At 43.9% G+C, this 26,001-nt stretch overlaps 1 protein-coding gene across 1 annotated transcript in view; it reads left to right on the top strand.

Moving 5' to 3' along the window:
- Positions 1 to 7,388: 7,388 nt before the first annotated feature.
- The window catches only part of SLC22A3 (solute carrier family 22 (organic cation transporter), member 3), a 56,241-nt gene continuing 37,628 nt past the window's right edge, over positions 7,389 to 26,001 (top strand). The window contains exons 1-3 of the mRNA XM_015414660.1: positions 7,389 to 7,882; positions 18,812 to 18,915; positions 22,277 to 22,431. Coding sequence (XP_015270146.1) covers positions 7,466 to 7,882; positions 18,812 to 18,915; positions 22,277 to 22,431 — 676 coding nt within the window. The 5' untranslated portion in view covers positions 7,389 to 7,465. The remainder of the gene's footprint in view (positions 7,883 to 18,811; positions 18,916 to 22,276; positions 22,432 to 26,001) is intronic.

A 26,001-nucleotide genomic window follows, 5' to 3' on the forward strand; every position in this document is an offset into this window, starting at 1 on the left:
GTCATAGTTTAGCATCCCGATTTTTCATGGGGGTTGGGTGAGAAGTGACAGAAGTTAGTTGAATCCACACACCAGCATTAGTATGTCATGGGTAACTGGCATTAGTTCTTAACCATGTGTTACACTTACCTGAAGGGGCTCCGACCAGGTTTCCTAACCCTTGTTGGCTTGGGTCAGCATCCTTTAGGGCTTTTCCTTGGCCCCTATTCATGGCTCAGTTTTTCCTCAATTATTCTTCTCTTGCAGGATAACCCAGTGCGCCCCCCCCCCATGGATCCATGTACACTAGCATGCCCAGTTCCTGGGTGTTGACTTCAGAACAGTTGCAGCTCTGCACCCCTCCTTGCCCTTCCTTGCTTTCCACACTCTGGGTGTTTCCTTGTCCAGCTGGATGGCTTGCCTCAACTGCTGGTCTTTTAGCCTTGGTGCTCCAAATGCATCTTCCTCCCTGAAGTGCTTTCTGCAACTTCTGTTCTCTCCCCACTCTCCCCTTCCCTCAGCCTTCCTCTCCCTTTTAGGGTTAGGGTTCTTCTGGCTGTATCCCATCAGTTCCGTCCTGGTCATGTTTACATCTGGCCAGGCTAGTTTGAATGTGATGCTTCCATTGGGGACTCATGATGGGGGGGGGGCGCCCTCCAGTTTATACATGCCTTCCCTTAGAGCAACAACTGTACCCTTCACCTGTAGGTGCAGCAGTTCAAAGGATTTTACGTTGGAATGCTGTTGTCTGGCCCAGCGCTGAAGGGTGAAGGTGTACGGTTGCAAGGTGAACATATTTATTTATTTATTTATTGCATTTATACCCCGTCCTCCCCAGTGGAGGGCTTCACATTCACCACTGCATCTTCTTGTTGTGGTTTCCCCAGTTCTTTAACCAGCAGAAAGCTGTGTGTGATCTGTTACCAAGGTAAAGGGGTTATGCAGTAAATGATAGCATAAATACGTAATGGATCACTTTGTTGTCTGGGCCTCTGTCATGATCTGTGTAGGACTGGGAGACAAGGCCTAGAGGCCTAGGCACCAGGAGACCTGTGTGGGAGTGGAAAGCAGACAGCCTTCAATCCCCACAATGCTTAGCGACGGTTGTAACCAATCGGTGTCCAGGGATTGTGTAAGGAGATGGGGACTTAAGCTTTGTGGACTGTGGAACTGCGTTCTTTTCTCTTCTGCATTATTTTCTCTCACAGAGTTAAGCTGAGGGGACAGTCTGGTCTGAGAGAAAGATCCCTCACTTGGGACAGAGTGAGTACAGGCACAGGCTTGGTATAAAAGGCTGTGGGCCTTGAATAGTAACCAGTTAAGAGAAATAGGTAGCTGCGTTAGATTTATTTTGCCTTTAGACACTTATATATTTTAAGCACCTTGTCTTATTTTCCTTGACCCATTACTGTATTAACAAACCATTTGTTTAATGTTCTCTGCCTGGTCATCACGCCTATATTTCTTGGCTTAAAATGGGCATTTTGGTTGGGCTTGGGAGGGTACTCTGGGTTTTCCCAAGGGACCCTAAGTCCAGAGTGGTGGCAGAGGAAGGTAGCAACCCATCGGGGTCATGACAGCCTCCTTTTCCAAAGTAGAGTAGGTCTGCTTCTAGGAGAACAGCTTACAGCTCAGGAACAGAATGGTGTATTCCACTTCCCCCTGCTCTTGGGCCAAAACTACCCCACCCCCACTCCCAAAGCATCTGTGTATACTTTGAAGGGTCAGAAGTCTGGGCCTCACAACTTTGTGGGACTGAACAAGATGTTAAAAGTAATCAAAAACCATGCTTTGCTCAGATTCAGGTGGGTAGCCATGTTGGTGTGAAGCAGGGGTGGTCAAACTGCGGCTCGGGAGCTGCATACAGCTCTTTCACACATATTATGTGGTCCCATGGCAGGGTGGCTGGGGTAGCAAAGGGGAGGCATGCCTCTGGAATTGTTCTTCCCTTCCCCAGCCAGTGTGCCCCTCCCTGGGTAGGCTTGAGGTGGGGGAAGCAGAGAAAGAAAGCAGCTTTAACTTTAAATAAGTTCTCAAAGCCCCTCTCCCTGCCAGCTGGCTTGGAGAAGGCATTTGTCTCCTTAAATCCCTTCTCCAAGCAAAGTCAGCTAGTGTGGGGAAGTGGGGGGCGGGCTTGGAGGACACATTTAAAGGTAAAGTTGCTTTCTTTCTACCTATTCCTCCCCATCTATTTGCTTTCTTTCCACCTTTCTTCTCTCTCTCTTTCTCCCCTCCCTCCCCATCTAAAGTTAAATGTGTTCTCTAAGCCCCGCCACACTGCCACACTAGCTGGCTGGCTTGGCTCAAAGAAGGCATTTGTCTCTTTAAATCCCTTCACCAAGCCGGCTGGCGTGGAGGCACTGAGAGGGGGTGGAGAACACATTTAAAGTTAAAGTTGCCTTCTTTCCACTTTTCCCTTCCTTCCTTTTTCCCTACCCATTTATTTGCTTTCTCTCCCCCTCTCTCTCTCTCTCATTTCCCCTTCCTTCTTCCCCCATCTATTTGCTTTCTTTCCACCTCTTTTTCTTTTCACCTTTTTTTCTCCCTTCCTTCCTTTCTCTCTCTTCCTTCCTTCCTTCCACCCCTCCCTCATCTATTTGCTTTCTTTGTTATTATTTCTCTCTCTCTCTTCCTCCCTCCCCATCTATTTGCTTGCTTTGTTTCTGTTTATCTCCTTCTCTCTCTTAAAGAGATGGGAGTACCAGACCACCTCACATGTTTCTTGAGAAACCTGTATAAGGGCCAAGAAGCGACAGTTAGAACAGGATATGGAACAACTGCTTGGTTTAGCATAGGAAAAGGAGTACGACAAGGATGTATATTGTCACCTTGCTTATTTAATATATATGCAGAGTACATCATGCGAAATGCTGGCCTAGATGAATCACAAGCAGGAATTAAGATTGCTGGGGAAAAGATCAACAACCTCATATATGCAGACGATATCACTCTGATGGCAGAAAGTGAAGAGGACCTAAAGAGCCTCTTGCTCAGAGTAAAAGAGGAGAGCGCAAAAGTGGGCTTGAAGCTCAACATCCAAAAAATTAAGATCATGGCACCCGGCCCCATCACTCCTTGGCAAATAGAAGGGGAAGTCGCGGAAGTAGTGACAGACTTCACGTTTCTGGGATCCCAGATCACCACAGACTGTGACAGCAGCCATGAAATTAAAAGACGCCTGCTCCTTGGGAGGTTGGACTATAAAGAAGGCCGAGTGCCGAAGAATAGATTCTTTTGAACTATGGTGCTGGAGAAGACTCTTGAGAGTCTCTTGGACTGCAAGAAGATCCAATCAGTCAATCCTAAAAGAAATCAACCCTGACTGTTCCCTGGAAGGCCAGATAATGAAACTGAAGCTCAAATACTTTGGCCACCAAATGAGAAGGGAGCACTCACTGGAGAAGACCCTGATGCTGGGAAAGATTGAAGGTCAAAGAAGACGGGGACAGCAAAGGATGAGATGGTTAGACAGTATCATAGATGCAACGAACATGAAATTGAGCAAACTTCAGAGGACGGTGGAAGACCGGAAGGCCTGGCGGGAGCTGGTCCATGGGGTCGCGAAGAGTCGGACTCGACTGTGCGACTGAACAACAACAAACTCTCTCCTTCTTTCATTCTTTCCAACTTTCTCCTTCTCTCTTCCTCCCTCCCCATCTATTTGCTTTCTTTGTTTCTTTTTTTCTCTCTTTTTCTCTCCCTCGTCCTCCCTTCCTCCCCCTCCCTTCCACATCTACTTGCTTTCTTTGTTTCTCTCTTTCCCCCTTCCTTCCTCCCCCCATCTATTTGCTTTCTTTTCCTTCCTCCCTCCCTCCCTCCTCCCCATCTGTTTGCTTTCTTTGTTTCTCTCTCTCTCTCTTTCTCTCTACCTCTTTCATTCTTTCTTTTCACTTCTCTCTCTTCACTTTCTCTCTCTTCTCTCGCCCCATGGTGAGAAGATCGTCCAGGGAAGCCAGACATTTAAATCCCCCCCCCCAAGTCTCTCCGCAAAAGCGGAGCGGCTCAGGGGGAAAGGAGGGCATGTCTGCCCGGCTTCCCTTCCTGTCTCCTGCCAGCCTGGCTGCGGGGCACTCGGAAAAGATTGCACAGGGAATCCAGGCATTTAATTCTCCCCCCTCGGGAGGGGTGGGGCCTGGGCTCATTACTGCTGGAGCACTGCTCTGGGGCGCTCCGGCAGGAAATGACCCCTGATAATTTGTATAAAAAACCAAATTTACCTCAACTTCTCACCCCCTGCGTTATTCCTAATTCAACTGTGCCTGTTCAATAAAACCAACCTTCTGTTTTAACTTTACTTCATGTGAAGTGCCATTTTGAAAAGGGATTTGTAAGAGGGCTCCTGCTGCATTACAATAAATCTCTTGCCTGGGCAAAAGCCAAATAATTTCTCTATCACAGGGTGAGAAACACAGAAAGTTTCCTGGAGAGCCTGATCGGTTGGAAAGGCAGCATAAAAATGTTTTAAATAAAATAAACTCTTTCAGGGCATAAGCTGTTTTGAATGAATTCCTCTCCTTGGTTCAACCATAGAAACTAAGTCTTTCTCAGTAAGTCTCTTTGGGGCAATCTGAATCTTTTTGACCTTCTCATAGTCAACTGAGGGAGAACTATACATGACCAGGGTAGGACCTGTCAAGAAGGGCCCTGAAATTGTGGTCCACTGCTGCCTTGGCCAAGTGGCTGCTGTTGTGGCTCTCTCAAAGGCCCCTATGTGTCATCTGTGGGAGCCATTTTGGGTATCTGGAAAGGGACAATCCTTGCCCTTCTATCAGCCTGGCTGCCCACTAAATGGGTGGCCATTAAGTTGTTGGACAGCTCCTGGATCCATCAACTTTGTACAAGCTGTTCTCTCTCCATATCCTGCTCAATCAACTCCTTCTGAGCACTGGCCAGCCATTCTGAAAAACAGGTCGAGTCAACCACCAAAATAGTCACTACCAGATTTCAGGGTCCTGGCATTGTCATCTTTACTTCTTCAGGAAATGACCCCTGCTTATACTGAATCAGACCCTTGGGGCTCCAGATGCATCCTCCTCCCTCTGAAGTGCTTTTGGCAATCTCTGTTCTATCTCCACTCTCCTCTCCCCTCAGCCTGCCTCTCCCTTTGCATGCTGCAAAGATAGGGTCCACTGACCTTCCAGGAGCATCCTGTCACTTCAAGCTTGGCTGTGTTTATATCTGGCCAGCCCAATTGGAACAGGACACAGGGACGTTTTCTGGCTCACACTATGATTGTCAGCACAAAAAGGGAGGGAGGAGTGATGCTTGGTTGTGAGCCCAGCAACACACTGCATTCATAATAGACCCCCCCCCCGTTAGCCTTGGTTCCATATAAGATCTGAATGCATTCCATGGGTATTCATATGTCCTAATATCCAGGCCCTCATATGCAGCTGTCTCTATCCTCGTTCAGCTTCTGGAGGCTGTCATACAGTGTATGAAGGTAAACAAGCTAAAATGAATCCAGGACAGGGAATGTCGATAGGAAGGGGGAATTGATCATCCGCTATCGTTATTGTGTCAAGATGATAGTTCAACCGTGTTCTGTGACACATTCCTACTTTTCAGTGTGTAATCACTAGGAGTGTATTTTATCATTAGCATTCAATTAAGAAGGAACAATCTTAATTTGTTGATGGTCAACTACTCCTAACAAAGGATGGACTAGGCATACACCTTTCAACAAATAATATAAATAAATATGGATGTTAATTTATCAAGTTGCATAACTTAGCCATTGCTACAGTCAGAGGTCATTTCGGGGGGGAACGCGGGGGAACACAGTTCCCCCGGGTGAGGTACGGGGGGCGGGGCACATGACGAAGCCCCGTCCCCTGCTTCCGGCCGCCCCGCTTCCGGCCCTCATTCAGCCAGGAGGAGGCAGGAGAAGAGGGAGGGTAAGTTGCTTCCTCCCTGCCTCTCCCCACCCCTGCCTGCCTGGGGCCAGGGAGGGCCTTCGCGGGGCTTCCTTGCACTCCCGCCGGCCTTGCAGGTCCACCGCCGGGTCCCTCATGGGGCTCGGCAGTGGAGCTGCAAGGCCGGCACCGGCGGCCGGGACCGTTGGGGGCGGGGGGTGTGGCCTTATGACACATTTCCGGTGATGTCAGGAGGTGTGGCCTTATGACACACTTCCGGTGATGTCAGGGGGTGTGGCCTTATGACACACTTCCGGTGATGTCAGGGGGTGTGGCATATGCTAATGAGTTATGCTAATGAGTTCCCCTAGCTCTTTTTCTACGAAATGACCCCTGGCTACAGTAATAGCGGTTATACACTGGAGATGAGGGACAGAAAAGCATTGTGGAGTTTTATTAGGAAGTACCCTGTCTAAAAAAACACACACCATCCTTTCTGAATTTCAGCCTGCTATGTGCCACCCAAGTATTGCATTAACTACTGCTACTACCACCACCACTACCATCAACATGTGGGAGGATTTAGTTACATGCTTATAGCTTGAGTCCCAGGCTGCTAAACTGATCATAGGAAATAATTCAGACAAAACTGCAAAAAAATTACAATTAACTATTCCCTTGCTTTGTAATAACAATCTTCTTAACCACACAGGATAAGTAGCATTAATATGTTCAATAATTTTAATTTTGAAATGTGATTAATAACAATATACCTCAAGAGCCGATATTGAACAAAGTAGACACTGAAATAAATTAAGATAATGAAAGGGGGAAAAAATACAAAATACAAAACTATCAGCTCCTGTAATCTACTAATCAAATAGTTATATCTTGAATCTCACCGGAACAAAATGGACTTCTATCTCCTGAAGTTACTCTGATCCCTAGTAAAAAGACAACAGCATTACGAGGTTACTGTAATTCACAGTGGTATTTCTAATAGGAAAAGCAACAATGTCATCTTTGCAAAGGAAACAGACACTTCCTTTTCAGCCTTCTCTATCCTCAGATTCTTTTCTCCCCTGAAAGCCATTTCCCAACTGACTTGCGCCCAAACATTCTGAACTCTGAGCTCCTATCATTCAGAAAAACTGAAATTCTGTGCTTGTAATGCCTTACCCTAGTACTGATTTTTAGAGGAAATATCTGTTGTACTGCTGCGTATACTGCTATGTTTTGATCACCTGTCCCTGAAGAGTTAACGGTTTTGATTACATAATCACTCATTCTGGACAGATAGGAGATATACGCCCCTTCTTTTGGGGCTGTATGTTTGCCAACATTATACTGAAATCCTAAATTGCTGTGTGTAAGCTTTGTGCCAATCCACGGTATAACATTCTGTGGGAGTAACTTTGCTCTGTCCCAGCATTGCTTATGTTACTTGATTACATGTGTGTGGGCGAAGGAGAGGGGGAGTGTGTGTGTATGTGTGTGTAAGAGAGGGAGAGGGAGAGAGGGAGAAAACGCATGCAAGATTTATAGGAAGTACAAGCAGTGGTTACAGAGTTTGAGAGCTGTAACGCTGCCACCTCTTGGATTCAACTGACTTCAAAAAAATACTCTCTACAATGCCGTCTTTTGAGGCCGTTTTAAAAGAGGCTGGGGAATTTGGAAGTTTTCAAAAGAGGGCCTTCCTTCTCCTTTCCCAGACTGGCATTACGTTTTCATTTTTATTTGTCGGAATTGTATTTCTTGGGCCGAAGCCAGAGAACTTTACATGCAAGCTCCCCTATGCTGCTGAAATTAGTGACCGTTGTGGATGGACGCTTGAAGAGGAGTACAATTTTACTCGTCTTGCTGGAAACCTGGTGAATAGTACTTACGAACATCAATGCCAGAGGTACGACATCGAATGGAATACCACCTCTGTTGACTGTGCCAATCCACTGGCTTATCTTACCAACAACAGCTTGGGCAGAGTGCCACTTACTACATGCCAGAATGGCTGGCTATATGAACAACCTCATTCAACTATTGCCAGTGAGGTAAGAGAATTCAGCAGATATTTTTACTGTTTGTACAGGACTGTAGAGTTCATAGGAGTAGATGGCTAGAATGCAATTTCTGGAGGGTTGACATATTGGATAAACACTGTTTCTATATCCTATTTTCCTCAGGTTAGCAACTGAACAGGGTCATAGATATTCCTAAAAGGCACTGCCCACACTTCATGTGCTTAATATGTGAGGCAATGCCAAAACTGTTGCCATTTATACTGAAGCTTTAAAAACAGGGAAGTACAAAGAGAGACAAGGCATTGTAGATTTTTGAATTACAGAAATGTGAACAAAAGACTCCAACTGAAAACTAAAGCAACATAGCTGCATAGAAGGACTGGCTGTATGTTCCATCTCACTGAAATGATCTCAGTGTCAGCATATTTGCATTACTTATCTGGATGAGTTTGATGTAATTTCTCCTTTGACAATTCCAAATTCACTCTAGGTCAGTTTTCATTACTGCCATAACAAAAATAGAAAAATACAATCATGTAACAGCAAAGTCAATTTCCAAAATGAGAGTAACAGAACAAACATCATAAAACATCAGCAATAAAAGATAAAAAATGCCAGTAACAGTGTTAGTGCATTTGGATACATTCCAGAGAGTAGAAGTAGCCGAATGTCATTATTAGGATAAGACACAAAATAGTGGGCCGACTCTGACAAGTACTTGGATGGGAGACCTCCTTGGAATACCAGCAGTTGGGAGGTGGGGACAGGCTTTATTCAGCCACCTCTCTGAATATCCTCCAGGCCCCCAGTAGGGTCAGTCACCAGAGGTCGCCATGACTTCCAGGTGCACACACACTCACAAGCACAGATATATGAAAAATACTGTGAAGAGGTATGGTTAGAGGTCTTTAAATTAAAATTCTCAGCACTCTCACCACAGTATAATTCCTAAGATTTTTTTCAGGGAAACAGTGACATTTGAAATCCTATAAAAGGATATGTTTTTCTATTGTAGAGAATCAAAATGCATTTCTGCTATATGCACTTGTTTGTTCTCCCTCTCAATAGATTTGGGCTTCTTTAGATGATGAAGACAGAATGTAGTGGGAGTGTGAAGTCCAAATGGAAATGTTGGATCCAAGCTTCCATGAAACAGACCTCTCCTTCCTTCCCCAGCAGTCCCTTATCCCCTCCCAAAAACTGCTGCTGAGAGCCAATCTAGATTGTATGGGTTGGACCTGTGGCCATCAATGGCATTTAAGAGAAGAATTTGACCATTTAATAATGCCATGACATATTGTTCAAGAGAGTTTTCTGAACTTTGACATGTTGTTCAGGAGGTTTTTCTGAACTGCAGGGCCAAATTAGACATTATGGCATCCATGAATCCTACCTGTGGCCCCTGATGTCATTTCAGAGAAAAGGTTAGAAAAGAATTTGAAAATGCTGCAATGGTTCCATGGCACAGCAGGAACCAGTGCTGAAACAGCTTGCAAAGGCATGGGGGGGGGGGGGGCATTCATTACCTGGTCACACTGCACCATGGGCCACTTACAGCATTTTTAAATGGCAACATTCTTCTCTCAATTTCCATTGGTGGCCACAGGTAGGATCCGTGGTTGCCATAACATCTGATTTGGCCCTGAGAGTCAGAAAACCCTTCTAACAATATGTCATATTTCATGGAAGGCTGCAAGAAGATGGGCAAAATCCAAAAAAGGAGGGCTATTCCATCTTCCTGTATGCTGTATGGCATTTTGTTCAGTCTGCTGGAGGGAGAGTAGGATAAAGCCAAGTGCTGGGGGAGGGGAAAGACAAGACTATCCCCTTCTGTTTGTGCAAGTTTTGATCCAGCCCATGTCAAATTACCATTATTCTTATCATCCCTTAAAACTGCACTAATTATCTCTTATGGATTTTGTTTGCTTGGAAATCTCCTTTAAGGAATATAATCAAAAGCTCATTCCTGGCATCTCTTTAACCTTTGTATTGGGGGGGAATTATTACTATGCACAGATTTACTCTTTGTGGGAAGTGAGTCCACTTTCAATACTATCTCTTACTGCCTAGAACCACCTTGGTTCTGTTTGGAGCAAGGACAGGTATTTTTAGATTGAAAATATAACTAAGTATATTTACATAATCTTCTTCTAGAGATGTTGAGGTTTTTCCTTCCAGGAACTCATATCAATGAATCATTTAGATAAATAGAGTAGTAATATTTTTACTGGAATGTGAAAAAAGGGGGGGGGGGGGGATTTAAAGAACAATGAAAAGTGATATCTTTAATTGAATTCTACTTTGTTTCTCTTCAGTAACATTTTGGTTAATCACTAAAGCTCAAATATGGCAGCAATTTTTCTTTAAGAAAATAGGAGGATGGATCAGAATCTATGTGTCCTAAATAGTTTTGTTCACAAGAAAGACAAAGAGGATTTAGTCAGTATATCTCCTTTATAAATAAAAGCCGAATGGTGGTGGCACTTCTCAAGAACATTCCACACGCTCCAAAATCAGTTCGCTCTCTGATCTGTCATTCAGAGGGTCTCCCTATTCACTGGCTGCTTTGCCTGAGTCCTGCCTCCAACGCTCTAAACAGTTTGCTAATCCTCTCCCCCCCCCATAGCCAGTCTGAACACAAGGGTTATTTGCATATGCAGCCTCATTGGCCTCTGCCTCGTAACACAGAGGTCATTTACATATGCGACTTGATTGGCTTTTGCCTCTAACATTCTAACTAGTTTTGCTATTCTGAGGTAAAATGTGTCCAATCTCCAGGTGAGGGCTGGAGATCACTCAGAATTACAACTGCTTTCCAGATGGCAGAGATCAGTTCCCCTGGAGAAAATGGTGGGCTCTGTATCCTTATATGCTGCTGAGGTGGCCCCCGTATGACAGCCAATGTGACGTAGTAGTCAGGGCTTCAGAGCACGGGAGAGGCTGCAGGTGTGTGGGGGTGGAAAGCTGAAGAGTGAGGGGGAAATAAAGGTAGGTTGATGATTGGCTGAGGAGATAGGGTTGCCAACTCCAGGTGGGAAATTCCTGGAGATGTGAGGGATGAAGAGGGTGAGGTTTCAGGAGGCGTGGGACCTCGGACAGGTACAAAGCCATAGACTCCACCCTCCAAACCAACTATTCCCTTCTGGGGAACCATGGTTGCCAATCTCCAGGTGAGGGGTGGAGATCACTCAAAATTACAACTGTTCTTTAGGTAGCAGAGATCAGTTCCTCTGGAGAAAATTGTGGACTCAGTATCATTATACCCTGCTGAGGTCACCACAGCAAATTGAGACTGAGTGTCCAAGGCCGGGGCACCCGCCCAGAGCCTCTTTTTAGAGGTCGTTGTATTTATTTCCACAACGGGCCTTTTTCCTAGTACCAATATATATATATTAACTCTAGTAACTCTAGTGGATATCAGCAGCTGGAGACCCTGAAGCCAAACCCAGCCTCTGGAACACTGATACAAGTTCCGCAAAAGAGATAAAGGCTGAAGAAACTGAGACTATGGCAACAATTCTTGCTGGTCATCCACCTGGAGAATGAGTGGGAGCAGGGAGGCCTTAGGTCACTACATTATATCCATTCCTTAGAGTAGTCATTCTGTAAATCTGGCTGTCAGTCTAAGGTGTAAATACAATTTTCTAGAATAATGAAAGAGCTGTGGTCATATGCATCTCAGTTAAGACTCACTTTTTATGACTCTTCCATCTCAGAATGTGCTTTTTACTTGTATTTTACCTATAGGTATAGTTACCCATACCTGCATGATTTTACTACATATATTTTAATTTGTTAGCCACCTTGGGTGGCCCTTGTGAGGGCAGAAAGGCAAATTATAAATGTTTTAAAGTAAGTAAATAAGTAAATAAATAAATATTTATTTAATGATTAGCTGATTAGTCCGTTTCCTCCATTTTAATAGCAAGACGTGGGAGTTCAGTTACAGATATACGTGGGACAGTCCTTTCATAGGACTATGCCAACTGTAGTGAGGGATTGTATGTCTGAAGCCCAGCCTACTTGCAGCTTTCACTCTGACATATTTCTACACTGAGGTAGATACTGATGTAGGGAGTCGGGACAATCCCCTGAACACTGAATCAGGTCTGAATAATGCAGGTGTAATGAACAGGTAAAGGAGTGAGCTCCCGTCTCTAGTTCCAGCTCCTGCCAACCTAGCAGTTCAAAAGGAAGAAATTGCAAGTAGATAAATAGGTACCACTTCAGTGGGAAGGTAACAGCGTTCTGTCCACCTTCGTGTTTAGTCTTGCCGTTCACATGACCACGGAAATGTCTTCGGATAGTGCTGGCTCTTCGACTTTGAAATGGAGATGAGCACCGCAACCCTAGAGTTGGATTCGACTGGCTTTTGAGCAAGGGAACCTTTACCTTTACCTTTTAATGAACAGGTAAAAATTGGAGAAAACACATTTACCTAGTCATTATGTACCCCTGTTCATTTGCTAATTATTCAATAGGTGATTCTCAGTCAAAGAGCAGCCCAGTAGAAAGAAGCTCAGATCCAAGGTTGCTAGAACTGCTCTGGCAAATGCTGAGATATTTTGAGGGCAGGGCTGGGAAAGGAGTAAGTTTGGAGAGAATGTGACATCACTTCTGGGTGATGTGCTAGGAGTTTTTTCCAATCTCTGTGGAAGCCATTTTCCAGTTGATGGCAGAGGTTTACCCACTGCAGGTGGTCAAATGGCACTCCTAGACACAACATGTAAAGGGTCTTCTCCTAAGGCTAAACACAAGCATGTCAAATTCTTAGAGCACACAGGCTGTTTTGATTTTGGTCAATCATGGAACAAAGTTTGAGTTCAGTGGAAACATTCAGACCTACAAGGTTTTATTCAAAGTACTAATAGCAAGGCCCAATGCAGCAACAATACAACGTGCTTTAGACAGACAGGGAGTGTTTCCTCTCCTCCCAGCCCTCTGCTTTGTACTCGCTCCACAGACCCCGGGGGTGCCGTGGCGAGGGGACGCCCTGTCAGAGGCTCCCTGCCCGGGCTGTCTCCAAGCACACAGGGGGCTGGCCCCTGTTTCCCCCCTCCCATGGTCTCCCCTTCATCCCCCAGACCCTTTTCTCTGTAGTGTCTCCCCTTGGGGCCGCAACCCTCTCCCCTCCCCTCAGAGCCAACTGGCCATCCCGCTGAGCTCCTGCCCTTGGCGGCGTGTGCTGTCCCTGGGCGGCCGCAGCACTGGCTGCCTCTCCCCCTCCCTTCCATTCCACCAGACTCCTCGTACTGCTGCTGCTGTGGCCGGGCCGAGCGGAGGCAGTGACAGAGAGGAGGCCACAGCAAGGCAGGCCACGGTGCTTTGGACTCATCTCCCTCTTTCACCTCCCTCCGCCTGGGGCCCAGCTCTCCACAGCCCTCGCATGATCAGGCGGCCATGGGAGGGAGGCGTGAGGAGGCCACGGCCACAGTCTGGGGAGGAAGGGGGTGGTGGCACAGGCCAAGTGGGCTTGGGCCTGGGCCAGAGGGAGCCAGCAGGCTGTGGCAAGGCCAGCCGGGCCCGTTCTCCTGGCTGCCTGCTGCCATTGGGCGAATTGGAAGGTGAGATGTGCATGTGTTGCTGCCTGTACCCGCCGGAGAGTCCGTCTCGTTGACGTGTGTGTCTTGCTGCCTGCGCCTGCCAGAGGGTCCATCCTGTCCAGCGTCTCCGTGTAGACTGAGACGAGACGCTGGCAGGGGCCTCTGTGGGCAGGACCCTGCAACGCAGCCAGCCAACATAGCCAGTGCATTCTGAGTGGCAGTTCCATCCGCCAACTGATTTTGGCATGCATAGAACTTTGCCATTCCAAATCGCTTTTATATATAAGGAAGGATAAGCTTTTGTGTGCTTGCACACTTCTTCAGATACAATGAAATGGAAATTACCAGTCCATACATATAGGTAGAGGGTGAGCAGTAAATTAGCATACAACATAATGAAGATTTTATAACAGATTCAAGGACCAAACAGGAATAACAACCTTAGTTTATTTGGTTACCATTTAGTAATGAGTCTTGACAGTCAGCCCTACTGGAAGGATACATTATGGTTCTCTGGCTACAAAAGCATTTAAAAGACTGGACTAAATTCATATGTCCTTTGGGACATGGCACCTGGATTTCCAGAAGAAGAAATATAGCAGATTTAGGTTATTTAGGTATCAACAAAACATTTGATATAATAATTTATGAAACATTCATTCAAATGGCAAAGGAGGAATTTAGCAGAGCTGTTTTAAAGGTTACCACTTTACATGTACATGTTTGTCATATCTAAGAACATGTAAGAAGGGCCATGCCAATGCTCCCTCTAAGCTGTGGAGTCTTGTGAGCAAAAATTCTACTTTGTGAGCTACTGGTATAGAAGCTGTGAGTGAGCAATTTGACTGCTGCATAAATTAGTTTGCTCTGGAGCCATCCTTCCTGAGCTGAGACAAAAATGTGTGAGCCGGAGGCTAAAAAACTGTGAGCTAACTCACACTAACTCAGGGAACACTGGCCAGTATATTTTTTTTCATGTACTTTTTATCACTTCTAATAATGAAGAGGCTGGTGCCCATTATGATCATGAAAGCAGCAAAAACAGGCCACTCACAGCCAAGACAGGGCTTTCTACATGACTTTGTAATAGGGTTGCCAAACCCCCCGGTTTGCCAGGGGTCCCCCGTTTTTTTTGGGGGGGGGTTTCTATATATAGAACCTTCATGGGGCAGGTGGGGGGGCGGTGGACATCCCAAACGTGACGTCATCACGTCGGGATGCCGCGCCCCCTCCAGGAACGCCCCCAAAGTCCCCCACTGGGGGTGGAAGATGGACTTGGCAACCCTACTTTGTAAATCAAAAGAAAAGGGGAGAAAACCAAAGTGGCCAGATGAGGACTGACTGAATAATGCTCCAGGAAGCACGGAATCTTGAGATTAAGTGAGAGTCCATTAAGGGATATAAGAGCAGGAGGGGGTTGTTTTGAAAGAGAGCGTGCAAGTTCCTAATGGTCCTTCTTCCCTCAGTTCCTTGTAGTTCTTCAGTTTATAGGTTTCTAAACAGTTTTTATTTTTTTAAAATTAGTGATTTACAAAAATTTTCAAAAAACAGTCCAATTAAAACAACCAATACCAACAATTAATTTAAAATAGCAGAACTTTCCTCCATTAACATAGATATCATCAGCTTAAAAGACGTTAACTAAGAATCATCATTAAAAGCCTGACAGAAGAAGAAAGTCTTCATTTGTCTCCTGAGATACAAATGAGGTAGTTTCCCATTTACACTGTTGGCATACAGAGAAAATTCAGGGTGGCAGATCTTAAGAGGTGGTGCATACGGGAGTTGACACTCCTTCACAGTACACATTTGGGAAGCATATTCTCTTCCAAGTATATCAGGATGAAGAAATGTATCAGCACAGGCATGCTTACACATTTTCTTTACTTTAAGTGCTTGCGCAGGTGCTTATATGAGGATGAACGTGCATTTCTATGTGCTAGCAATCACTGTTTGGAGTCCATGGCATCCTTCTCACTGTATATGTAGGTCCAGAATTCAATTACTTAAAATAACTACAGTTAATCTTGCATGGATACCATATAAAGGTAAAGGTTCCCTTGCTCGAAAGCCAGTCGAATCCGACTCTAGGGTTGCGGTGCTCATCTCCGTTTCAAAGCCGAAGAGCCAGCGCTGTCCGAAGACGTTTCCATGGTCATGTGACCAGCATGACTAAACACGAAGGCGCACGGAACGCTGTTACCTTCCCACCGAAGTGGTACCTATTTATCTACTTGCAATTTCTTGCTTTCGAACTGCTAGGTTGGCAGGAGCTGGAACTAGAGATGGGAGCTCACTCCATATACCATTCGAATAAAAAAACATTGGCTTCCACACACTATGTGCATGTGAAAATCCACCTCAGGTATAGATGCTACTAGATTGAAGTGTGGCACAGAAATTGGCCCCAAGGGAGAGGAAGTGACCAAAGGGAGAGCCATGCAAAACACAAATACTCTAATCAGGATTTATTTATGCAGGAATTTCTTAAGTTGTAAATCATTATTTTCATTAATGACCAGGATGAGGATGATAAAAGTGTGCTGAAGAAATGGATTGCCTCTGCATTGACTGACTGTAGTTGGGTTACTTCTAAGAGTTTCCCATGTCTATTGTTAACCAGTTGCTGTCTCAGAAAATCAATACTGGTTGAGCGATTTATTACATCAGTATCCTGAAAGCAAAATTGGTTTAAACTTAGTATTAAAAATGAATGGGATAAATCTAAATTGTCAATACTTGAAGCCATCCACCGATGGTTCCTAATTCCTATTAAAATTGAAAGAATATTTCAAACTCAATGTGGTCGATAGTGACTGCATACTCTGTACCCATACCTTGGTACACCTGGCCTGGCCATGTTGGTCTCCCTTCAAAATCAATTCGGAAACTCAAACTGGTCCAGAATGCCATGGCTCAATTATTAGCAGAAACTAGATGGGGCATGTATATTACTCCCATTCTGCAAAACAAACAAACCATTGTTGCCCATTTGTTACTGAGTTCAGTTTAAGGTATTGGCTATCACATATAAAGCCCTTCATGGTCTTGGCCCCTCTTATTTACAGGACGGCCTGTCTCTCTATGCTCCACCTCAACAGCTCCACTCATGTCAGCAGGGAGTTCTGCAGGTGCCAGCCTGCAAATAGACAAAATCAACAACCGCCCATACATGTGCTTTCTCCATTGTGGCTCCCACCTTGTGGAATGACCTGTCCAAAGAGGTCAGGAAAGCTCCCACTCTCCTGGGCTTCCACAAACTATGCTAAACTGAACTTTTCTAGAGGGCTTCTCTGCACAGGTAATAAGGCTGCACAGTACAAATGTTTTCACAAACTTACTTGGATAAATGTTTGAGGCTTGTGGTCTTTACTGTTATAGTGTTTTGCAATTAGGATCCTATCAGGTAATTTCTGTACCACTTAATATGTCATGTTAATACTTATGCTATGCTCCTGTTCTTTCTGGTGGTTTCGGTCTTCTAATATTCTGATGCATTAGTTGAATATCTCGTTTTGTTGGTTGTACTCACTCATTATGTGTAATCCGCCTTGAGTCCCTGTGAGAAAAGTGGACTATAAATAATGTAAGTAAGTAAATAAATAAATACATACATATCTGTTTCTGGAATGTTGTTTCATAAAATCTTCAGGATTACAAATACAAACACTGCTTCAGTGTCTAGAGTAGCTCAGTTAAGTGAATTGCAGAATCTTAAAGTGGGGTCCAAACACTATTTTAGTATTTATTTATTTATTTATTTCAATTTATATCCCACCTTGCCCACACAGGCAGGCTCACTAGACCACGCTTAGGGTTGGATCCTAACTGCCATCAGCAGAAATGCAGATCTTTCCCACATTCCCATTCCCCCAGTAGTCCCCTCTGACTCCCAGAAAAGAGACCACTGTGGTTGCAAGACCTGCATGGACTGATAGCCACATGTGTTAGGGAGCTGGAGTGGGGTGGGGGAAAGGAATTATATTGCCTTCCCTTCCAACAGCACATTCTGATAATGGGCATGGTAGGAAGGGTGATTTTGCACCTTTCCACTTTCCCACTGCAGTCCTCCAACCTATGTGGTTATCAATCCACATGAGTCCTATGAACCTGGGAATTACCTTTTTGGGGGGTTGGAAGTGTCTGCCTGAGATTCACTTTCCTTCCATGGCTAGTAGCCAGGATTCAACTCTTAATTATTTCACTATCAGCAACATGGCAAAAGATAGCGGCACACTGGAAAGATAGGTAGTAGTTATTCTGCAAATTTATGTGATCAGTGTTTTAATTTGTTACCTTATTCATGTCGCTACAGTTGTGCTAAGTGTCCTAACAACTTCTCCTAGTACAACTTTGCTACTAGTACATAGATATTGTTATCTGCTGTGAATTTATTAGTTGAGGAGTATCTGGAGTCTTCAGGGATGTCAAACATAAGGCCCATGGGCTGGAGCTGGCCTGTCCAGGGCTCTTATCTGGCCCCAAGCAACTGGTCATTATCTTTATTGCCGGAGATAGAGGCTGTGCATTTTGTCTCTGCATCATGTCCCTGTGCATTATATCCCCCCAGTGCTAATCTGTAATGGGCAGTGAAAGTGGGAGGGTGGGCATCAGGGAGTATAAGGATATACTGTAATTATTTAAGCATGTTTTTATTTTGAGTAAAAAATAATATTAATTGGGTTTGCCTGTGTCAGTTATAAAGTTTATATCTCCAGTAGCTGGCATGACATTTTATGGCACACATGGCCCGGCCTAACAAGATGACATTTATGTTAGATCCAGCCCTCATAACAAATGAGTTTGACACTTCTGCTTTAGATGATAAGAGAAGACTCAGTTGTGATGGGACAATACAGAAAGCAGTTCCATGTGTAAACATTGACTGGAAATCAGACTTATATTTCTGCCCACCAAAGAAGAGGTTGTAGGATCATCTCATAAAAGAATCTATAAAAGCAAATTATTTTATTTGTTTTTAACACTGAGCTGGATGTTTTCATTTGTGACTATTCTGTTGCTGGAGTATTGTCTTTTAGCCTTGGGAATGGGTTTTTTTATAAACTGGGGAAGCAAAATAGAATATTTTTTTCATTACCATATCAGTGTGATGGCAGGTCAAGTATTTTAGCTTTCCTGTAAGTTATCAAGTAGTGAAATATAATAGAGCTCTTACTAACACTTGTATCTCTGGCAGCATGTAAAAAGACAAAAAGCAGATCATACCTCTAAGCACATGAACCAAGCGTGACTACCAGCATGCTTTAGTTTGCTTTACTAGATGGGGCCCAGTATATGCCTGAGGATAAAAATCATTCACAAAACATTACATCAACATGCTTGATCTCTATAGCCCTTAAAAAAAAAAGTCTGTTTCATCTATAAATCTTACTGTAACTTTTGTTTCTTTCCACAGTATAACCTTGTATGTGACAAGGATTGGCTGGTAGATTTGACGCAGTCTATTCTCAATTTGGGATTCCTAATAGGAGCATTCACCCTAGGCTATGCTGCAGACAGGTACAGTTAACCTATGGATCTCATTCTTCTTAGTTACAGCTAACAGCTTAAACAGACATCATGATGCTGGCAGTTCTGTGAATGGACCTCTCAGCGTTCTTCTTCTCTAAAAATCATATACAGATATTTTTGATTGGGACCATGGCATGAGGTGGGAGGCTAAGCATTTATCTTGTGCTATTTTCCCAATCTGAAACAGCTTCAGAGAGTTGCTGTTTACCCCACTGCAGAAACTTTAGGGTTGCCATTCTCCTGGGGGTGTTAATAGAACAAAACTTAGTGTGATCAATTTACTAATATATTTTCCACTACTATATCAGTCTTTCTTGCTTAATTTAATCATGCTTAATACTCACAGTCATAATCATAGAAATATCATAATCATATACATATTTTCAAATATGAACATCAAACCAGTTCTTCAAATGATACTCCAAGGTAGGGACACTGTATAAATCCTGGAAAGAATCCTCAGAAAAAACTCACAACTGTAAATTGTAGCTATGCATTGTTCCACTGCAGAGACTTCCAGGACTTCACCAGTTTTCCAGTATGTGTATGTAGTAATCCACTTCTGTACACTTAGTATGTAGTAATCCACCATGTATGTACACTTAGCAACAGGTGCACAGAACTTCTGTTGACAAAAGGTCCCGGCAACTAACAGTCAACTTGAAACACCCATTTCACCCCCACCCACCCACCCCGGTTTCTTCACAGTCAGGATATCAAAGCAAGCATACCTTTTCTGCAATCAATATTAAATGTTTTACATTCAAGACTGAAATCTCCAATGTTGTGTCTTACTAGTCAGCATCTGCTCCTTTGCGGTAAGATAAAACGTTGGAGATTACAGCCTTGAATGGAGTATCATTTGTATGATACCCCATTCATTTATACGATTATATTTATATATGATATTTATATGATTATGACTGTAAGTATTAAGCATGATTAAATTAAGCAAGGTTGACGTAGTATTGAAAATATATTAGTAAATGGTTCATTGTAACTTTTGTTCTATTTACAGCCATTCATTTCTGTGATCCTCTCTCTTCTATTCTCCTGGGGGTGGCTGGCAAGATTCTGCTCCTGGGTTCCAGGCCCTGCTGGATCTCTTTACTCTATTGGGAGCAAATGGCAGACAGGGATGCCATAATATCACTTCAGTTTTGTATTTGGAAGTGACATCATGACACGCAAGGAACTGTTGAAGATCCCGCATTGTTCTCCATCTAGGGTTGCCAGGTCCCCTCGTCACTCTGGTGGGAGGATTTGGGGGGGGGGGAGCGTTCTGGTGTGGGCAAGAATGCCCCCAAACCACAGCCACCTGTGGCCACCCCTCTCCTCCTGCAGAGATGTAAAGGGCTTCAACTGATCAGCGGGGAGCATGTGGCCCGCTGGTCAGCTGGGGGCCCCTTTAAACCTTTCAGCAGGGAGGGTCTTTTTGTGAGGGTATTTTTGCGAGCAGGGTGGGGGGCCGTGGAATGGAGGGCTGATTTTCCAGCACCACTTGGGATTCAGGTCAGCAACAGCCCCTCTCCCTCGCTGCTGAAAGATTTAAAGGGCCTGCAGCTGATCAACAGGGGACATGCTCCCCATCAATCAGCTGACGCCCTTTAAATCTCTGCAGGAGGGAAGGGAGAGGGGTGACCGCGGGTTGGGGGTGGGGCTTCCTCAACCACCAGCTGGCTGGTGGTGGATTGGTGCCCCGGAAGTGGGGGAACCTCTGCCCGGACCTGGGGGCTGGCAACCCTATCCCCATTCCTCAAAGCTGGCAACCCTAATAAACTAACATATATCAATAAGGTAACATTATTTACCTCCATCAAGGCAAATAGTTCCCCAGGGCCATCTTCATGCATCTTGTAGCCCTGATCTGAAATGGTCACCATGAATGCAATAGAATAAAGTTTGAGTCCAGTGGCACCTTTAAGACCAACAAAGTTTAATTCTGGATATAAAGTTTTGCGTGAATGCACACTTCATCGGATACATTGAAATGGTTTTCCTCAACCCTTACATATAGGTAGAGAGAGGCTGGGGGGGGGGGTTAATTGCCAGGAAGGGCTAGTTAGAGTCAAGATGCATAAGTAACTGGGTGATAAGTATAGCTGAGATTGGACTAAAACAGTTGTTAAGACCTGTGAATGGCAGCAAATTAGTGTACAAATATAGGAGTTAATGGATATGAGAACTTTGTTAACTCTTGTATTTGCATGCTAATTTGCTGCTATTCACAAGTCTTAACAACTGCTTTAATCCAATCTCAGCTATACTTATCGCCCAGTTACAGAGAGCTTATACTGGGAATTAAACTTTGATGGTCTTAAAGGTGCCACTGGACTCAAGCTTTGTTCTATTGCTTCAGACCAACATGGCCACCCACCTGAATCTATCACCACGTATGCAGCAACTGAAGAGAGCCTGCAACTTATGCTTGACTGTTACACATACCCAACCCGCGTACTTGATTAAAGAGTGGTACAAGAATTCTCTAGCAACATTTGCCTGTTTTGCCCTCTAGGGGAAGGAAGAACCCTGCCTTATAATGGAGACCATGACAGACAGAAAAAACATTCCGGGCGTGTGGTGTCTGAGGCCCAGACTACACATTACATTTAACATGCGATCATCACAGGGACTTGTAGCCATAAGACATAAGGGGCTTACATAGAAACCAAGTTTTTTAAAGTAATGATAGCCAGCCTCTTCACATCCAGGATTAGGGAGGAGATGGTGCAACATCTGAGAGGCCTAAGCTTCACATCTCAGAAATGAAGCACCTGTTAAATTTTACTAGGCTTGCCAGCCTCCAGGTGGGGCCTGGGGATCTCCCGCTTTTACAACTGATCCCCAGCTGACAGAGATTAGCTCCCCTGGAGAAAATGGCTGCTCTGAAGGGTGGGCTCTATGGCATTGGACCATATTGAGGTCCCTCCCCTCCCCAAACCCTCCCCTCTCCTGGATCCACCCCCAAAGTCTCCAGGTATTTTCCAACCCAGACCTGGCAACCCTAACTAAGAGCTAGCACAAACAATGCTGAAATATCTACTCCCCTCCCTGAGAATGGAAACTTCCTGGACAACCAGTTTAAAATCTTTTCTTTTCTTTTTTTTAAAAAGTACCCGAGGGTACACTTTTATTATTTTTTTCATTATATACTACAGACATACCTACAAACAACACCCAACTACCCCCAACAACATATAACATATAACAAGAGACTTTTATCGCTTCTTCTGCTTATTAAATTTCTAAATTCATTATCTATTTTACTAAGCTTATCTTTTCTGCGTTCTCAATGTAGATGGGAAATTTCATATATTTTCAAAACAACCTTTTGTTCTTTTCTTGACAGATATGGCAGAATCTCCACTTATCTCTTCTCCTGCTTTGGAGCAGGCCTGTGTGGTCTCATAGTGGCCTTTGCACCAAACTTTATTGTATTTGTGATATTTCGCTTTCTACAAGGTGTCTTTGGAAAGGGAACCTGGATGACAAGTTTTGTTATTGGTAAGGCTCCTCAGTTCTTCCTCTTCATGTGGGGGAAGCTGGAATGGCAAGCGGCCTGGTAAAACTGGATTATATTACAGGAATGTTCAGTATGATATCCACGGGTTACACTGTGAATATTGCTGGGTTAGAAGAGTGTAACATGGGAGAGGGAAATCGCATGCTAAGTGCTAGTTCATTCAAGGACAAAATATTCTATTACTATCATGAAAGTATACATTAATATAACAAACTATCTAACAGCTGTTGTGACACCTATCACTATAGTTTATCAGCATGCTATACTGTTAAGCCTGAAAGCTGTAATACCAGGGTGTGTTTTTAAATTCTTTTTAAATTAAATTTTATTAAATATACCAGGTTTTAATATGTGTGGAAAAACCACATACAAAAGGAGATGGAAGAAAGTTGCTTGATCTACACTTCAAAGGGATTCTCAGTGACAGTAGAGTAAACAGGAAGATGCTCAGTGCCTGCAACTCTGTGGTCACTTGCTTCTGAAGGCTGAGGTGCTGGGACATCGCATCTGGTACTTCCAACAAACTCTTGGAGCTGCCACCACTCACAATCACCTAGCTTCCTGATAACCACAGAGTACTAGGCAGAAAACATGCTGACAAGTTACCAAAGTCCAATAGCTTAGCCCTAGAACTTGTCTGGGCAGCACCAAAGACCTACAGTCCTACTACAGTCATCATTGTTACTTAAGGTATAAAACTGAAGCAGTTTTCACTCTATTTTTCCAAGATAAAGGATGTCAGTGTAGAGCAGGGGTGGCCAAACTGCAGCTCGGGAGCCACATGCGGCTCTTTCACACATATTGTGTGGCTCCCGGCAGGGCGGCTGGGGAAGCGAAGGGGAGGCATGCCTCCCCGATCGGTCTTCCCTTCCCCAGCCAGTGTTCTCCTCCCTGGGTAGGCTACAGGTGGTGGTGGGGAACAGAGAGAGAAAGCAACTTTAACTTTAAATGCGTTCTCAAAGCCCCCTTCCCCCGCTGGCCAGCTTGGAGAAGGCATTTGTCTCTATAAATCCCTTCTCCAAGCCAAGCCGGCTGGCATGAGGGTGGTGGTTGGAGAACACATTTAAAGTTAAAGTTGCTTTCTTTCCACTTCTCTCTCACTTTCTCTTAGACAAATAAATATAATTAGCAAATAAATAAATATAATTGGGCAAATAAATAGCATTATCAATATCTGTTTTTACCTTTTGTTTTGGCAGTCTCACTTAATGTTAATAAAAAGCAAATTTGCATAGTTTTCAATAAAAATGTGTGTGTAATATTTGTTCATGTTTTGCGGCTCTCAAACATCTGACATTTATTCTATGTGGCTCTTAAGTTAAGCAAGTTTGGCCACCCCTAGTGTAGAGAGAGAAAGATGCCATTCTATAACCATTTGAATGGGTTTCATCTGAAATATCAGAAATTCAGGTTGTATGTCACTGGTCATTTTATATTTCTGTGAGAAGCTTTGAAAGTTTTCCCAGGTCCCTTCCTTCCCTGTTCCTTTGGCGTTATTGGATTAACCAATAAGGAAGTTTAGTGCTGTCTGTAGCACAAACTCCCTTCCAATAAAGGGATGAGACTGATTCAAACTTGAGAGAAAAACTTGGGGGTCTTTGTAACCTTTTAAATCAAAATGTAGTTCCATGGGGTGCTGAAGTTTGAGCACTGTTGGTGTATAAGCTGTGGAGTCCTGTGAGCAAAAATTCTACTTTGTGAGCTACTGGCATTAAAGTTGTGAGCGAGTGATTTGGCTACTGCATAAATTTGTTTGCTCTGGAGCCATCCTTCCTGAGCGAAGACAAAAATGTGTGAGCTGGAGGCTAAAAAATTGTGAGCTAGCTCACACTAACTCAGCTTAGAGGGAACACTGATTGCAGCCCAAATAATTTCTGCTGCTAATTGCCCTCCAGCCTCCCTCCATGAGATTCTTTGCTTTCCTTATCTCACAGTAGAGATAGTTTGTTCTACTGTACCTTGGATCATTTTGAATTTGTTTTCTTTATTGTGTCTGATACACTTCTTTGAGTTGTCTTCATTAATTTTCTTTGGTTTCAATGATGTAAGTTTTTTGTTTTGCAGTTAATTGTAATTAATTTTTTAGGAATTGTACCTTTCACCACAGGGATCCCCTGTGCCAAAATTTAGACAGAAAGGAGAAAACATCTCAATTTAGAGGCAATTAAAATTCTCACTCAGGCACAGGGTGATGTAAATTGGCATGTCAGTGAGGTTTTCCTCCTTTCCCATAATCCTCAGGGAAGGGTAATGTCTATTTTTAAATGAAAATGGAACATGGCAGTTATCTCATTGTGCACAGTTGATTTCAACAGTTGTCTGACTGACTTTCAGTCCCAAAGTCTTACTAGTAGGAAAAAATGTTTCAGGTACTGGTGTAAGGCATACCAGAGAACAGAGTTTAAACCTCCTTACCTACCCACTTTTATTTAAACATTTCTAGGGATGGGCATGAACCAGCTCACAAACCAAAGTTCGTGGTGATGTCTCTAGCTTGCACAGGATCCATTCTATAAAATCCTGAACCTGCGCCTGTCAAAATGACTGTCTCTTGGCAGTCATTTCCCCAGAAAGTACTTTCCTGTGGACACCTTCTTTGAAGGGGCTGTAATTCAGACCCCATAAATCCAGTCCTCACCAAAACTTGGAGGACAGGTAGAGGAGAGTCAGCCAGAGATTTCCTGTGAATTTGGTGTCTCTACCATGCCGGGGAGGCCATTCTTCCGCCTCACACACCTCACAAACCAAACCAGTTCATGAGGTGGCTAAATATTCATGACAGTTCATCATGACTTTTCCTGGTTTGTGCCCATTCCTAAAAATATCTCCCATTTCCTACTGACTTTACATGTGAACAAGGGTTGGCTATCTTTTTCATCCAACTGGAGCTAATAGCAGCTGGGGGGGAGGAGTTCAGTAGAAAGGCACAACTTTTACATAAAATTTAAGATACCAATAGATGATAAAATGTAAGAAAAGCCCTGCTGGATCACTGGTCCATCTAGTCTAGCATATTATTTCATACAGTAGCCATCCAGTTATCCTTGAGGGCCAACAGACAGGTCCTGGATGCCAGGTCCTTCCCCTGATGTTGCCTTCTAGCAGTGGAGTTCAGATGTTTAGTGCATCTGCATATACCTTTAGTGACCATGGCTACTAGCCATTGGTGGACCTATTCTCCCCAAATTTCTCTAAACACCCCTTTAAAGCATCCATGCTAGTGGTGATCACTATACCCACTGACAATGAATTCTGCAATTTAAGTACTCTTTTGGTAAAGAATTTTTTTTTTGTCTGTCCTGAGTTTATTGCCCGTCAATTTCATTGGATGCTCCATGCATTCTAATATTATGGGAGAAGAAGAAAAGGTTCACTCTATCTACTTTCTTTATTCTATGCATAATTGTATAGACCTCTATCATCTTTTTTTCTAAAGTATAATGTCCCAGACTCTTTAGCTTTTCCTCATAGGAAAGTGCTCCAACTTCCTAATCCTTTTGGTTCTTCTGTACTTTTTCTAGCTCTTACCTTTTTTTTTGAGATTTTGGAAT

Source organism: Gekko japonicus, unplaced genomic scaffold (assembly GCF_001447785.1).
Source record: "Gekko japonicus isolate JY-2015 unplaced genomic scaffold, Gekko_japonicus_V1.1 scaffold993, whole genome shotgun sequence".
Lineage (NCBI taxonomy): Eukaryota > Metazoa > Chordata > Lepidosauria > Squamata > Gekkonidae > Gekko > Gekko japonicus.